Source organism: Salvelinus namaycush, chromosome 9 (assembly GCF_016432855.1).
Source record: "Salvelinus namaycush isolate Seneca chromosome 9, SaNama_1.0, whole genome shotgun sequence".
Lineage (NCBI taxonomy): Eukaryota > Metazoa > Chordata > Actinopteri > Salmoniformes > Salmonidae > Salvelinus > Salvelinus namaycush.
The window spans coordinates 15,083,280-15,099,018 of NC_052315.1; the positions used below are offsets into that span (position 1 = coordinate 15,083,280).

General features: G+C 43.1%; 1 protein-coding gene across 1 annotated transcript in view; it reads right to left on the reverse strand.

The window, feature by feature from the left end:
• LOC120054029 (microtubule-associated serine/threonine-protein kinase 3-like) overlaps positions 1–11,240 on the reverse strand; it is a 50,593-nt gene extending 39,353 nt beyond the window's left edge. The window contains exons 1-2 of the mRNA XM_039001387.1: positions 11,194–11,240; positions 2,813–2,893 (exon numbers count right to left, since the gene is read on the reverse strand). Coding sequence (XP_038857315.1) covers positions 2,813–2,893; positions 11,194–11,240 — 128 coding nt within the window. The remainder of the gene's footprint in view (positions 1–2,812; positions 2,894–11,193) is intronic.
• Positions 11,241–15,739: the final 4,499 nt, after the last annotated feature.

Consider the following 15,739-nt stretch of genomic DNA (forward strand, 5'->3'; position numbering starts at 1 on the left):
GGTGAATCCATGTGAAAGCTATGATCCTTTATTAATGTCACATGTTAAATCCACTTAAAATCAGTGTAGATGAAGGGGAGAAGACAGGTTAAAGAAGGATTGTTAAGCCTTGAGACAATTGCGATATGGATTGTGTATGTGTGCCATTCAGAGGGCAAATGGGAAGACAAAATATTTAAGTGCCTTTGAACGGGGTATGGTAGAAGATACCAGGCACACCAATTTGTGTCAAGAACTGCACAACTGCTGTATTTTTCACGCTCAACAGTTTCCCGTGTGTATCAAGAATGGTTCACCACCCAAAAGACATCCAGCCAACTTGACACAACTGTGGGAAGCATTGGAGTCAACATGGGCCAGCATCCCTGTGGAATGCTTTCAACACCTTCTAGAGTCTATACTCTGATGAATTGAGGATGTTCTGAGGGCAAGGGGGGGGGGGGGGGGGGTGCAACTCAATATTGGGAAGGTGTTCTTAATGTTTTTTACACTCAGTGTATATTGCATGCACGTGTAAGAGGATGCTTTTCTCCTTTCTTGACCCTAGCTCTATAGAAGAGCTTCAGGCTACTGTTTCGAGGTTGAAATGTTATACTTGTTCTGGGTGCCAAGATAATGGTGGGCGTCTAGCCGATATGGTTATTTTCCTGGAGATGACAAGCGACTTTATAGTTCTAGGTAGCCTGGGATCTATTCTGCACCCGAGCAACTATGCAATCCGAGATTATGAAGCAGGACCAGAGATTCGATTTTTTAGAAGATTACAGGTAAGGGAGAGTGGTGTATATTGAGCCAAAGAGTTAGTTGAGCCACCGCTTGTTCCTAGGAAACCATACACAAAATTAATAATGTGACCAAATACTTAGGAAGAGCTCATCATTTTATGGAGCCTGTGAAGGAAGAAACCACATGGTGGTAAGCAAGTTAGAACCAAAAAACAGATTTTCACAAAGTCAAATGAATTTGTGTTATAGGTTTCATGATGCTTGTATTTAAACCAAAGTAGATTGTTTATACATCAGTTGAGGTATCTATAAGCTACAGTAGAAGTCGGAAGTTTACATACACCTTAGCCAAATACATTTAAACTCAGTTTTTCACAATTCCTGACATTTAATCCTAGTAAAAATTCCCTGTTTTAGGTCAGTTAGGATCACCAGTTTATTTTAAGAATGTGAAATGTCAGAATGATAGTAGAGAGAATGATTTATTTCAGCTTTTATTTCTTTCAACACATCCCCAGTGGGTCAGAAGTTTACATACACTCAATTAGTATTTGGTAGCATTGCCTTTAAATTGTTTAACTTGGGTCAAATGTTTAGGGTAGCCTTCCACAAGCTTCCCACAAAAAGCCCTGACCTCATCCTATAGATAGTTTGTGGGCAAAACTGAAAAAGTGTGTGCGAGCAAGGAGGCCTACAAACCTGACTCGGTTATACCAGCTCTGTCAGGAGGAATGGGCCAAAATTCTGAATGTAGGCATACATTTAAGTTATACAATATACCACACCCCCAATCCATGAATTCAACTTTGACCTACTGTACAAGCACCATCAACCACTCAACTTACCCTGTCCCTATGCTCAATTTAGCCCATACTTGGGGTAACTTGTACCAAGAGACCACTTTTTTTGGACAAGCTATGGTGTTCAAAACTGTTATGTTTACATTAATTCTGATAATTTCCAGGGATACACAACATGCTGAAATATATGTAGATCTCTTTGTTAGAATGAAAACTATATTTCCCTTGATGTAGTGATGCTGAATGGCTCAACGTACCCCACTCTCCTCTACATTAAGTGTCAATCATATTAACTAAAAGTAGAGTTTGGAATTCCTAACTTGAGGCCAGTAGGGAGGGATGATAAGAGATGTCCTGTGATATTTTGGCTGCCTTTATGATATGGTGCCTGGTGGGAGGTCAAAATACTTTTAAAGTTGGATCAAGGCCTTGATAAAACTTTAATTGAGTTAAGGGTAAGGAATGGGTGGTGTAGAGATTTCAGGATAGTATAGAGAAACAAATTGATGCACAACACTGTAAAATAGTAGAATCTTAGATGGTGATCAAATAAATAATGTAATTTAAACAAAAATTAAGTTAATCTGTAATCTTAAAATATCAACAGTTCCTCTGTTAACAGAACTGAACAACATTCTTGGTCGTTTTGCCAAATTAACAAGATACAGATACAGTATGATCTATCGCTATATATTACAATAACCTGGTGCTCGCTACATAGCATGCTGGATGCCGCTTCTGTTTGTCAAATCAGTTTTATTTCCTCTGCAGCGCACCATTGGGGGTTGCCAGGCAACCCACATAGGCTGGAAAGACAACTAATAGATGTTTTGTTTTTTCCACCATAAACACAGAGAATGACTTACAATAGTTAAGACATTTAATTGCAGCTGCATTTTGCACATTGCAACATTTTATCCAAAAGATTTGGATAAAATGAGAATGAAACATTTTGTGCTTTTATCAGTCAAATGAAATAAGCAAAAATACTTTCTGTACAGGTACGTCTGCTTTAAAGCACTATCTTCATAATTACATTTTAGCTAGTCATTTAGCAGACACTCTTACCCAGAGCGACTTACAGGAGAAATTAGGGTTAAGTGCCTTGCTCAAGGGCACATCAACATATTTTTCACCTATTCGGCTCAGGATTCGAACCAGCACACTTTCAGTTACTAGCCGAACACTCTTCTTAACTGCTAGGCTACCTGCCGCCCATGTTCTTCACAGGAGCTGTTCTCAAGCCACTTGTGTGGCTGTGTGCTGTATGTGGGCTGTCATTCTTACCTCCAGGGATGTAGGGTTTGTAAGGTGCTGCAGGGGCTGCATGGGCTCAGTAGAGTTGGGCTTTGGCAAGTGGGTGACAAACTGTAAGACAAGACACAGTCACATGGATCAGTGTGTTGACTCAGCATGGTCGCTGTTGCCAACCAGTGTCTGGGTATCAGCTGACTACACCCCAACGTCTCACTTTCATTGGCTGACACTAATAGTTCCGTGATAGACACTCAACAACTGTTTGCAAATGGAGGGGCATTACCCAACTCCGCAGCCGCTGTTTTGGAATACTTTTTCCAGACAGTACCTGATTGTACAGTATATATGATAGTCTGTCATCGGATAGATACTTCAATGTTTACATTTTAGTCATTAAGCAGACGCTCTTACAGTAGTGTGTGTACATTGTTGTACTTGTCCCCCATGGGAATCAAACCCACAACCCTGGTGCCATGCTCCACCAACTGAGCCACACAGGACACCAGATCAATGTCCAGGGCATGTCACAGCATGATTTTTGTCACATGCTGTTTTCAGTCAAAGCAGAAGTTAAATGAAAAGAACTCTCAGACCACTTATTGATTACTTTGGCCTGGTTTCCACATTGATAAGGTTATTGTCCAAGTCTATCGCTGTAACACTGGTGGTCTGATAGGTCTAGCCTCTAATGTCCCAATGGAGACACCAGAATCAGAGATTTACACATACCAGTACACCAGAGGAGGCTGGTAGGAGGCGCTATAGGAGGATGGGCTCATTGTAATGGCTTGAATACAATTGTTTGATGTGTTTGATACCATTACATTCTTCCATTACAGACATTACAATGAGCCCAGCCTCATATAGCTCCTCCCACCAAACTCCACTGCAGTATACAGTCTTATGTTTTGAACATACTATTAGGTCATGCTGTCTGTCCTCTGTATTCTATAGGAAGATTCATACAGTCAGGTCCATAATAATAATTAAGATTAGCAAAAAAGACTGTATAAAATAAATAATACAAATACTGAGCTATATTGCATGCCAACATTATTTATGCTAATACAATTGCTCAGAGAAAGAGATTTTGTAATAAAAAAACTCCAAAAGATAGGGGTCAATTATTGGCACCCCAGTTTTCAGTACTCCAGCACCCTACCCTTGTGAGGATAATGACACTAAGCCTTTTTCTAAAGTGTTTTATGAGATTGGAGACCACATTGGGAGGCATCTTAGACCATTCCTCCATACATAACTTTTTCAGATCCGTAATATCCTTTGTCTGCTCTTATGGACTGCCCTCTTCAATTCAAACCACAGCTTTTCATTGGGGTTCAAGTCCGGAGACTTCGATGGCCATTGGAGGAATGGTCTAAGATCCCTCCCAACATGGTCTCCAATCTCATAAAACATTTTAGAAAAAAGGCTCAGTGTCATTATCCTCGTTAACCTCTACATCACCAGATGAACAGAGGAGAAGTAGGATAAGGGTACGGCTAAAGGCTATACGAACTGGCTGTCTAGCACATTCGGAACAGAGAGTAAAAGGAGCAGGTTTCTGGGCACGATAGCATAGATTCAAGGCATAGTGTACAGACAAATGTAAGGTAGGATGTGAGTACATTGGAGGTAAACCTAGGCATTGAGTAATGATGAGAGAGATATAGTCTCTAGAGACGTTTAAATCGGGTGATGTCATCGCATATGTAGGAGGTGGAACAACATGGTTGGTTAACTTCTTATGGCTGCAATCCTGGTAATGGGATCGATATGACAAAAACAAAAAAAAGTGCAGGGCGCCAAATTCAAAAAACAGAAATCTCATAATTAAAATTCCTCAGACATTCATGTATCTTATATCATTTTAAAGGTAATCGTGTTGTTAATCCCACCAAAGTGTCCGATTTCAAATAGGCTTTTCAGCGAAAGCACTACAAACGATTATGTTAGGTCACCACAAAACCACAATAAGCACAGCCATTTTTTCAGCGAAAGATAGCTTTCACAAAAAACAGAAATAGAGATAAAATTAATCACTAACCTTTGATTATCTTCATCAGATGCCACTCATAGGACTTCATGTTACACAATACATGCATGTTTTGTTTGATAAAGTTCATATTTATATTAAAAAATCGGAGTTTACATTGGCGCGTTAGATTCACTAGTTGCAAAAACATCAAGTGATTTTGCATAGCCACATCGTTTCAACGGAAATACTCATCATAAATGTAGATGATAATACAAGTTATACACATGGAATTATAGATATACCTCTCCTTAATGCAACCGCTGTGTCAGATTTCAAAAAAACTTTACGGAAAAATAAACCATGCAATAATCTGAGACGGAGCTCAGAACAATAGCCAAATTAGCCGCCATGTTGGACTCAACAGAAACCAGAAAATACATGATAAATGTTTCCTTACCTTTGATGAACTTCATCAGAATGCAGTCCTAGGAATCCCAGGTCCACAATAAATGCTTGATTTGTTCGATAATGTCCGTTATTTATGTCCAATTAGCTACTTTCGAATTGTTTACCAAACGCCCTAACCAAAGTCTCAAAGCGCGTCCACTATAACGTGACGAAATATCCAAAAGTTCCGTTACAGTCAGTAGAAACATGTCAAACAATGTACTGAATCAATCTTTAGAATGTTGTTAACATACATCTTGAATAACGTTCCAGCCGGGCTAACTTCAGGCTAATTGGTGCTTGCTCCGGGATGGAAACGCTAGTCAGGAGTAGTCACCCGGGATTGAGGTTAGCTAGTTGCGAAGATCCAGATGAAAATGTTCAGAGTTTGCGGTAGGAATCCGGGGATATGGAGAGACAAAAATAGGTCCGTTATGCTCTGGTTTGAGTCACGTTGTACGAACTGGCGAGAGCTTTTCGAGCTAAAGGTTAGCTGATGACCGCTAGCAGTGATTTGCTAACTGATAGCTGGTAGGTAGTTAGCTGGCAAGCTTCAGTTGAGGGATTCCAGATCCGAAGTAAATAGAAATATATTAGGGAAAAAAACAGATCCACGCCACATTGGGTGAGGCGGGTTGCAGGAGAGTATTTAGAAGTTGAATTTTAGGAAAATATTTTTAAAAGATATGTGAAGAAAAAGATGTAAAAAGACATATACAAGGGACACGACACGACAGGACAAAGACAAAGACGTCTGACTGCTACGCCATCTTGGACCTTCAAACTCAGTGCCTCTTTGCTTGACATGATGGGAAAATGAAAAGAAATCAGCCAAGACCTCAGAAAAAAAATTGTAGACCTCCACAAGTCTGGTTCATCCTTGGGAGCAATTTCCAAATGCCTGAAGGTACCATGTTCATCTGTACAAACAATAGTATGCAAGGATAAACACCATGGGACCACGCAGCCGTCATACCGCTCAGGAAGGAGACGCGTTCTGTCTCCTAGAGTTGAACGTACCTTAGTGCGAAAAGTGCAAATCAATCCCAAACCAACAGCAAAGGACCTTGTGAAGATGCTGGAGGAAACTGGTAAAAAAGTATCTATATCCACAGTAAAACGAGTCCTATATCGACATAACCTGAAAGGCTGCTCAGCAAGGTTGAAGCCACTGCTCTAAAACCGCCATAAAAAAGCCAGACTACGGTTTGCAACTGCACATGAAGACGAAGATCGTACTTTTTGGGGAAATGTCCTCTGGTCTGATTAAACAAAAATAGAACTGTTTGGTCATAATGACCATCATTATGTTTGGAGGAAAAAGGGGGAGGCTTGCAAGCCGAAGAACACCATTCCAACTGTGAAACACGGGGGTGGCAGTATCATGTTGTGGGGGTGCTTTGCTGCAGGAGGGACTGGTGCACTTCACAAAATAGATGGCATCATGAGGATGGAAAATTGTGTGGATATATTGAAGCAAAATCTCAAGTCATCAGTCAGGAAGTTAAAGCTTGGTCGTAAATGGGTCTTCCAAATGGACAATGACCCCAAGCATACTTCCAAAGTTGTGGCAAATTGCCTTAAGGACAACAAAGAAGGTATTGGAGTGGCCATCACAAAGCCCTGACCTCAATCCTCAAGAAAATTTGTGGGCAGAACTGAAAAAGTGTGTGCAAGCAAGGAGGCCTACAAACCTGACTCAGTTACACCAGCTCTGTCAGGAGGAATGGGCCAAAATTCACCGAACTTATTGTGGGAAGCTTGGGGAAGGCTAACCGAAACGTTTGACCCAAGTTAAACAATTTAAAGGCAATGGTACCAAACACTAATTGAGTGTATGGTAACTTCTGACCCACTGGGAATGTGATGAAAGAAATAAATGCTGAAATAAATCATTTTCTCTGTCACGTCCTGACCTTAGAGAGCCATTTTATGTCTCTATTTGGTTTGGTCAGGGTGTGATTTGGGGTGGGCATTCTATGTTTTGTTTTCTATGATTTTGTGTTTCTATGTTTTGGCCGGGTATGGTTCTCAATCAGGTACAGCTGTCTATCGTTGTCTCTGATTGGGAACCATACTTAGGTATCCCTTTTTCCCTCCTCCCGTTGTGGGTATTTGTCTTTGTTTGTGGCACTATAGCCCTTAAGCTTCACGGTCATTTTTGTATGGTTTATTGTTTTTGTTGGTGTCATTTCAAATAAAAAGGAATATGTACGCTCACCACGCTGCACCTTGGTCCACTTCCTTTGACGGCCGTGACACTCTCTACTATTATTCTGACATTTCACATTCTTAAAATAAAGTAGGGATCCTAACTGACCTAAGACAGGAAATTGTTACTAGGATTTAATGTCAGGAAATGTGAAAAACTGAGTTTAAATGTATTTGGCTAAGGTGTATGTAAACTTCCAACTTCAACTGTAGATATTTGGGGGTGCTGAATTTGCTGCATCACACATTCAAACTTGAAAGCTCCCATGTTTTTGTTTAATTTTGTGGAAATAACTTGGTGTGAAGCGTTCTGTGAACACTGTGCTCGTTTAGAAAAGGGGCTCTGCAGTGCGGTTATAATGCTCATCGTGCTGCCCCCACAAAACTGGGGGTCAATACCATGTGCTGAGCTTGTGATCCATGCGAGAGTCAGATAAGTTTTGGAGAAGAAGCTCCAAAGGTACGCTTTTTAGATCAACGTCTAGTGGGCAGAAGGCAGGCAGCAGCCCTGGTTACATTGGCTCAGGAAGGAGTGGGTGGAAAGAAAAGAACTACAGCAATGCTAATGCTTTGAGGGAGGTAGGAATCACAGTAAAGCGGTTGAAAAATTGGTGCATATTTTCAAAATGAGTTGGGAGTGAGCGATGTGAATTGGGATTTTGGTCATAATGAATCAAAGCTATGTGACATCTGAAACCATTTTAACAATAATTCAGAAGAGGGCAAATAATCTGTGTGCTAAAGTATCTTTGAAAAAGATCTAATGTAATCTAATGTAGCTTGTGATCTAATGTAGCTTGCCTATTTTTGCATTGAAACAAACAACAGTGAGAAGTATCCCTCAATCTAGCCTATGCCCATCCCCCCAACAAAGTGAGAAGTATCCCTTAAATTCTCAGTTTATGATCTGATAATTGATTCCATTTCGGTAACACTTTACTTGACACCTAGCGTCATAACATGTTATGACAAGGTCATACCATGTCATAATATGTCATATCAGTTGACAACTTGTCTTAACCTGTCATAATATGGTCATAATACTGTCATGACACATATTTAAACCTGTTGTGACATACATTGTGCTATTTTATGGTTGGCTATGACACCTACATAAGAGTGTCAAAACCCACAAAACCTAGCACTGTAGTTATTTTATGTCTGATTATGACACCATAATGGTGTCAAAACCCCAAAACCCTACCACACAAGGTAAAACATTCCATTACAACATAGTCTACAGTCGTGGACAAAAGTTTTGAGAATGACACAAATATTAATTTCCACAAAGTGTCTTTAGATATTTTTGTCAGATGTTACTATGGAATACTGAAGTATAATTACACGCATTTCATAAGTGTCAAAGGCTTTTATTGACAATTACATGAAGTTGATGCAAAGAGTCAATATCTGCAGTGTTGACCCTTCTTTTTCAAGACCTCTGCAATCCGCCCTGGCATGCTGTCAATTAACTTCTGGGCCACATCCTGACTGATGGCAGCCCATTCTTGCATAATCAATGCTTGGAGTTTGTCAGAATTTGTGGGGTTTTGTTTGTCCACCCACCTCTTGAGGATTGACCACAAGTTCTCAATGGGATTAAGGTCTGGGGAGTTTAATGGACATGGACCCAAAATATCAATGTTTTTTTCCCCGGGCCACTTAGTTAGCACTTTTGCCTTATGGCAAGGTGCTCCATCATGCTGGAAAAGGCATTGTTTGTCACCAAACTGTTCCTGGATGGTTGGGAGAAGTTGCTCTCGGAGGATGGGTTGGTACCATTCTTTATTCATGGCTGTGTTCTTAAGCAAAATTGTGAGTGAGCCCACTCCCTTGGCTGAGAAGCAACCCCACACATGAATGGTCTCAGGATGCTTTACTGTTGGCATGACAAAGGACTGATGGTAGCGCTCACCTTGTCTTCTCCGGACAAGCTTTTTTCCGGATGCCCCAAACAATCGGAAACGGGATTCATCAGAGAAAATGACATTACCCCAGTCCTCAGCAGTCCAATCCCTGTACCTTTTACAGAATATCAGTCTGTCCCTGATGTTTTTCCTGGAGAGAAGTGGCTTCTTTGCTGCCCTTCTTGACACCAGGCCATCCTCCAAAAGTCTTTGCCTCACTGTGCGTGCAGATGCACTCACACCTGCCTGCTGCCATTCCTGAGCAAGCTCTGTACTGGTGGTCCCCCGATCCCGCAGCTGAATCAACTTTAGGAGACGGTCCTGGCTCTTGCTGGACTTTCTTGGGCACCCTGAAGCCTTCTTCACAACAATTGAACCGCTCTCCTTGAAGTTCTTGATGATCTGATAAATTGTTGATTTAGGTGCAATCGTACTGGCAGCAATATCCTTGCCTGTGAAGCCCTTTTTGTGCAAAGCAATGATGACGGCACGTGTTTCCTTGCAGGTAACCGTGATTGACAGAGGAAGAACATTGATTCCAAGTACCACCCTCCTTTTGAAGCTTCCAGTCTGTTATTCGAACTCAATCAGCATGACAGAGTGATCTCCAGCCTTGTCCTCGTCAACACACACCTGTGTTAACGAGAGAATCACTGACATGATGTCAGCTGGTCAATTTGTGGCAGGGCTGAAATGCAGTGGAAATATTTTTGGGGGATTCAGTTCATTTACATGGCAAAGAGGGACTTTGCAATTCATCTGATCACTCTTCATAACATTCTGGAGTATATGCAAATTGCCATAATACAAACTGAGGCAACAGACTTTGAGAAAATTAATATTTGTGTCATTCTCAAAACTTTTGGCCACGACTGTATGTTTATTTTTTTATTTAACCTTTATTTAACCAGGCAAGTCAATGAAGAACAAATTCTTATTTACAATGACGGCCTACACCGGCCAAACCCGGACGACGCTGGGCCAATTGTGCGCCGCCCTATGGGACTCCCAATCACGGCCGGTTGTGATACAGCCTGGATTCGAGCCTGGATTCGACAGTGTCATAAAGTGTATTTTCTACAAGTGATTTAAAATATGATGAAAAAACATGACTGTAAAGAATTCATTATAACAGCAACAACAAAGGGTTTAAGAAACACACTTTCAAATGAAAGGAAACTTCTTGGCAGGGAAAAAACACATTTGAATAAATATGAGTTTTGACATTCCTATGTGGGTGTCATAACCAGCCATAAAATAATTGCAACATATGTTATGACAGTGTTATGACCATATTACGACAGTTATGACACGTTTTGTCAGCAGGTACACTGCTCTAATTACGTTGTTAACCAGTTTATATTAGTTTGTGATATATGGCCAATATACCACGGCTAAGGGCTGTCCAGGCACTCCGTGTTGCATCGTGCTTAAGAACAGCCTTTAGCCGTGGTATATTGGCCATATCCCACACCTCCTCGGGCCTTATTGCTTATATAGATCACAGACAGAACAATTAATTAATGTTGCGAGTTCTACACCACAATAATCACACAATCGAGTGCAAGTTCAAAACTTCTGTAGTCTACAAGATGCAGTGTGTTTCGATACACACTATTGGGTCTGTAGGTTCCATTCTGCGGGTTCCATACTGCGTTCCACAAACTGGTTGCAACTGGTAGAGTTGAGAAATACATTGGCACACAACTGTAACCTGTTGTCTTTTCGTATAAAGCACATAAGACGTCTTTCGAAAGTAACTTAAGTAACTATTCAAGTGATTTCCCCTGGTTCCCCGACAACATTTAATTATTCAGTTATGTAGATAATTTATGCATAAATTATACACTATATAAAAACATACAACTTACTCCAAAGTAAGGGAGGGGATTTTCAGTTTGTCTCTCCTCGACTTCATCGTTCTACGATTCCTTCCAAAAGGGACCTCTGTTGACTGCTGTTGCACTTCACTTGTCACCGTGCACCACTGGTGATTTCGCGGTCCGTTTGTCTTTCATCGTGCGGTAACTAAAAATAACTGTCAACAAGCTATCGTTTACCGGTGGCTTCAGCACATCTTCGCTAACTAGTCTCAACACTGTCAACACAACATGTCAAGGAAAGCAAACTCAGCAAAGATAATCCGTTTCTGAAAAGGCGCGCGTCAAGTGTGTAGTCCAAAGCGCACCAGTGAAGAACTGAGAAGCGACAGCGCTGTTGGAACAGTGGTCACTCCCATAACTTGGCGAGGGCAATGGTGAGAGTGTTGATCAAGGTAATCAATCGGCCCTGGAGAAAATGTTGGGAGAGAAAAGTCAAATAAAATATGTATAAATGTTGAGTGTACGATTAATTTACCCCCTAAAGCCTCGTTCACAATATCCATTAGCCGGATGTCATGCATTTCAATGGCGATGTCCACAACACAGGGGAATCGCAACGCCCCCATGCGGTTTATGACTCCATTGCTAGACCGACGCCGGATTCTTTGACATTTTGAGCCTGTAATCGAACCCACAAATGTTGATGCTCCAGATACTCAACTAGTCTAAAGGCCAGTTTTATTGCTTCTTTAATCAGCACAACCGTTTTCAGCTGTGCTAACATAATTGCAAAAGGGTTTTCTAATGATCAATTAGCCTTTTAAATTATAAACTTCGATTAGCTAATACAACGTGCCATTGGAACGCAGAAGTGATGGTTGCTAATAATGGGCCTCTGTATGCCTATGTAGATAATCCATAAAAAGCATAAATTTCCAGCTACAATAGTCATTTACAACATTAACAATGTCTACAATGTATTTCTGATCAATTTGATGTTATTTTAAATGGCCAAAAAAATGTGCTTTTCTTTCAAAAACAAGGACATTTGTAAGTGACCCCAAATTTTTTGAACGGTAGTGTATTTACCTTAAATACCTCGTACCTCTGCACATCAGTGGAAACTGCTCAGGGGAGGACGGCTCATAATAATGGCTGGAATGAAGCTCCTGGAATGGCATCAAACACATGGAAACCATTAGTTTTATGTATTTGCTACCATTCCATAAATTCCTCTCCAGCCATTACCACGAGCCCGCCCTCCCCAATTAAGGTGCCACCAACGTCCTGCGCTGCACATTGATCTGGTACTGGTACTCCCTGTGTGTATGTGTGTGTACCAGTCAAAAGTTTGGACACACCTACTAATTCTAGGGTTTTTCTTTATTTTTACTATGTTCTACATTGTAGAAGAATAGTGAAGACATCAACTATGAAATAACACATATGGAATCATGTAGTAACCAAAAAAGTGTTAATTAGGGATAGCGCCATTTCTTTTTAAATTTCGCCTAAAATGACATACCCATATCTAACTGCCTGTAGCCTCAGGCCCTGAAGCAAGTATATGGTACCATTTGAAAGGAAACACTTTGAAGTGTGTGGAAATGTGAGTTGAATGTAGGAGAATATAACACAATAGATCTGGTAGAAGAAAATACAAAGAAAAAAACAACCACTTTTTTTTCTACTACCATCTTTGAAATCCAACAGAAAGGTCCCACTTCTAGCCATCACTCTGGTTCTAATTCCGATGGTGTCCATAAGATAGCAGCAGTGTATGTACAAAGTTTCAAACGGATAACTTGAATTATGAGCAAACTACATGACATTTTGTGTGACGTCACCCAGGTACATTTGGGCAAGGACATTTGCATTCATATCAAATTTTTCTGCAAGAATATCATCAAATCTGTATACTTGGACTTTGATTTAGCTTTCCAGTATTAGTAGCCATATTATGAGTTCAACATTTGCAAAACAACCAGTTTTCAAAACTTCATAACTCTCCATATTCTTGTAATTTTTGTCCAAAAGGAAAAGGCATGCTGTCACACAAGGTTAGCAGCTACATTATGCGACAGATACAGGGTTTTACCGGATACTGGATACTCCCGTAAAGCCCAGCTCATTGGCTATCTAGCTAGCTTTGTTTGACCCCGATTGGTGCTTATTTGACAAAGTTAGAGTCGATCAAGTGAAGAACGCCCGTGGCATCGGCGTGCCATGAAGGCGTCGCTCTCTGACCAAATTTGGTGTCCTATAAAATATACTACACCCCTAATGATATAGTGAAGTCTGGTTACGTTCTAGGATCTCTGAGGAATACATACGAACGTGATTTGACTGGTTGAAACAATGTTTAGGGTTGGATTTTCACAGATTCCTTTCTTTGCAAATTGAACAAGTGGAAATACAAAATAGATCGTGCATGCTATATGTGTCACGTTCCTGACCTGTTTTCCTTTTTTCTTGTATTTATTTAGTTGGTCAGGGCGTGAGTTGGGTGGGTTGGTCTATGTGTGTTTTTCTATGTTGGGGTTTTTGTGTTCGGCCTGGTATGATTCTCAGTCAGAGGCAGCTGTAGATCGTTTGTCCCTGATTGAGAATCATACTAAGGCAGCCGGGGTTTCACGTGTGTTTTGTGGGTGGTTGTATCGCGTGTCTGCATTCGTGCCACACGGGACTGTTTGTAGGTTGTTTATGTTATTTTTGTTTCGTGTTCAGTTTCGAGTCATTAAAATATCATGGACACAAATCAGTCTGCGTATTGGTCTGATCCTTCTCGCCTCTCCTCCTCGTCCGAGGAGGAGGATTACGACGACCGTTACAGAACCACCCACCAATCTAGGATCAAGCGGAGTGCAAACGGGCAGCGACAGCAGTGGGAAAAAACCCAGGACTCCTGGACTTGGGAGGAGATCCTGGACGGCAAAGGACCCTGGGCTCAGCCAGGGGAATATCGCCGTCCCAAGGCGGAGCTGGAGGCAGCGAAGGCAGAGAGGCGCTGGTATGAGGAGGCAGCGCGGCGACGCGGTTGGGAGCCCGAGAGTCAGACCCAAAAATTTCTTGGGGGAGGGCACACGAGGAGTGTGGCAAAGCCGGGTAGGATACCTGAGCCAACTCCCCGTGCTTACCGTGGAGTGAGAGGGCGTCGTACTGGTCAGACACCGTGTTGTGCGGTAAAGCGCACGGTGTCCCCAGTACGCGTGCTTAGCCCAGTGCGGGCTATTCCACCTCGCCGCACTGGTAGGGCTAAGTTGGGCATCGAGCCGGATGTCATGAAGCCGGCCCAACGCATCTGGCCTCCAGTGCGTCTCCTCGGGCCGGCATACATGGCACCAGCCTTACGAATGGTGTCTCCGGTTCGCCAGCATAGCCCAGTGCGGGCTATTCCACCTCGCCGCACTGGCAGGGCTACGGGCACCATTCAACCTGGTAAGGTTGGGCAGGCTCGGTGCTCAAGAGCACGTGTCCTCCTTCACGGTCCGGTATACCCGGTGCCACCTCCATGTACCAGTCCTCCGGTGGCAGCCCCCCGCACCAGGCTGTCTCTCCGGGTTCTCTCTCCAGCTGCTCCCACCTGTCCAGCGCTGTCAGAGCCTTCCTCCTCTCCAGCGCAGCCAGTGCCTATACCACGCACCAGGTCTACAGTGCGTCTCAGCCGGCCAGAGTCTGCCGTCTGCCCAGCGGCGCCTGAACTGTCTGCCTGCCCAGCGCTGTCCGTCGGTACTGAGCTTTCAGAGCCGTCCAGCCAGGACCCGCCAGAGCCGTCCAGCCAGGACCCGCCAGAGCCGTCCAGCCAGGACCCGCCAGAGCCGTCCAGCCAGGACCCGCCAGAGCCGTCCAGCCAGGATCCGCCAGAGCCGTCCAGCCAGGATCCGCCAGAGCCGTCCAGCCAGGATCCGCCAGAGCCAGCCAGCCAGGATCCGCCAGAGCCAGCCAGCCAGGATCCGCCAGAGCCAGCCAGCCAGGATCCACCCCTCAGTCCGGTGCTGTCCCTCAGTCCGGTGCTGCCCCTCAGTCCGGTGCTGCCCCTCAGTCCGGTGCTGCCTGTTGGTAGAGTGGGTTTGACATGGAGGGTGGCCATTGGGAGGAGACCACGGAAGCGGGGTTTGACTATGGTGGGTTGGGGACCACGAACAGCGCCAGAGCCGCCACCGTGGACAGACGCCCACCCAGACCCTCCCCTAGAGTTTATGCGGGTGCGCCCGGAGTTCGCACCTTAAGGGGGGGGTTATGTCACGTTCCTGACCTGTTTTCCTTTTTTCTTGTATTTATTTAGTTGGTCAGGGCGTGAGTTGGGTGGGTTGGTCTATGTGTGTTTTTCTATGTTGGGGTTTTTTGTGTTCGGCCTGGTATGATTCTCAGTCAGAGGCAGCTGTAGATCGTTTGTCCCTGATTGAGAATCATACTAAGGCAGCCGGGGTTTCACGTGTGTTTTGTGGGTGGTTGTATCGCGTGTCTGCATTCGTGCCACACGGGACTGTTTGTAGGTTGTTTGTTATTTTTGTTTCGTGTTCAGTTTCGAGTCATTAAAATATCATGGACACAAATCACTCCGCGTATTGGTCTGATCCTTCTCGCCTCTCCT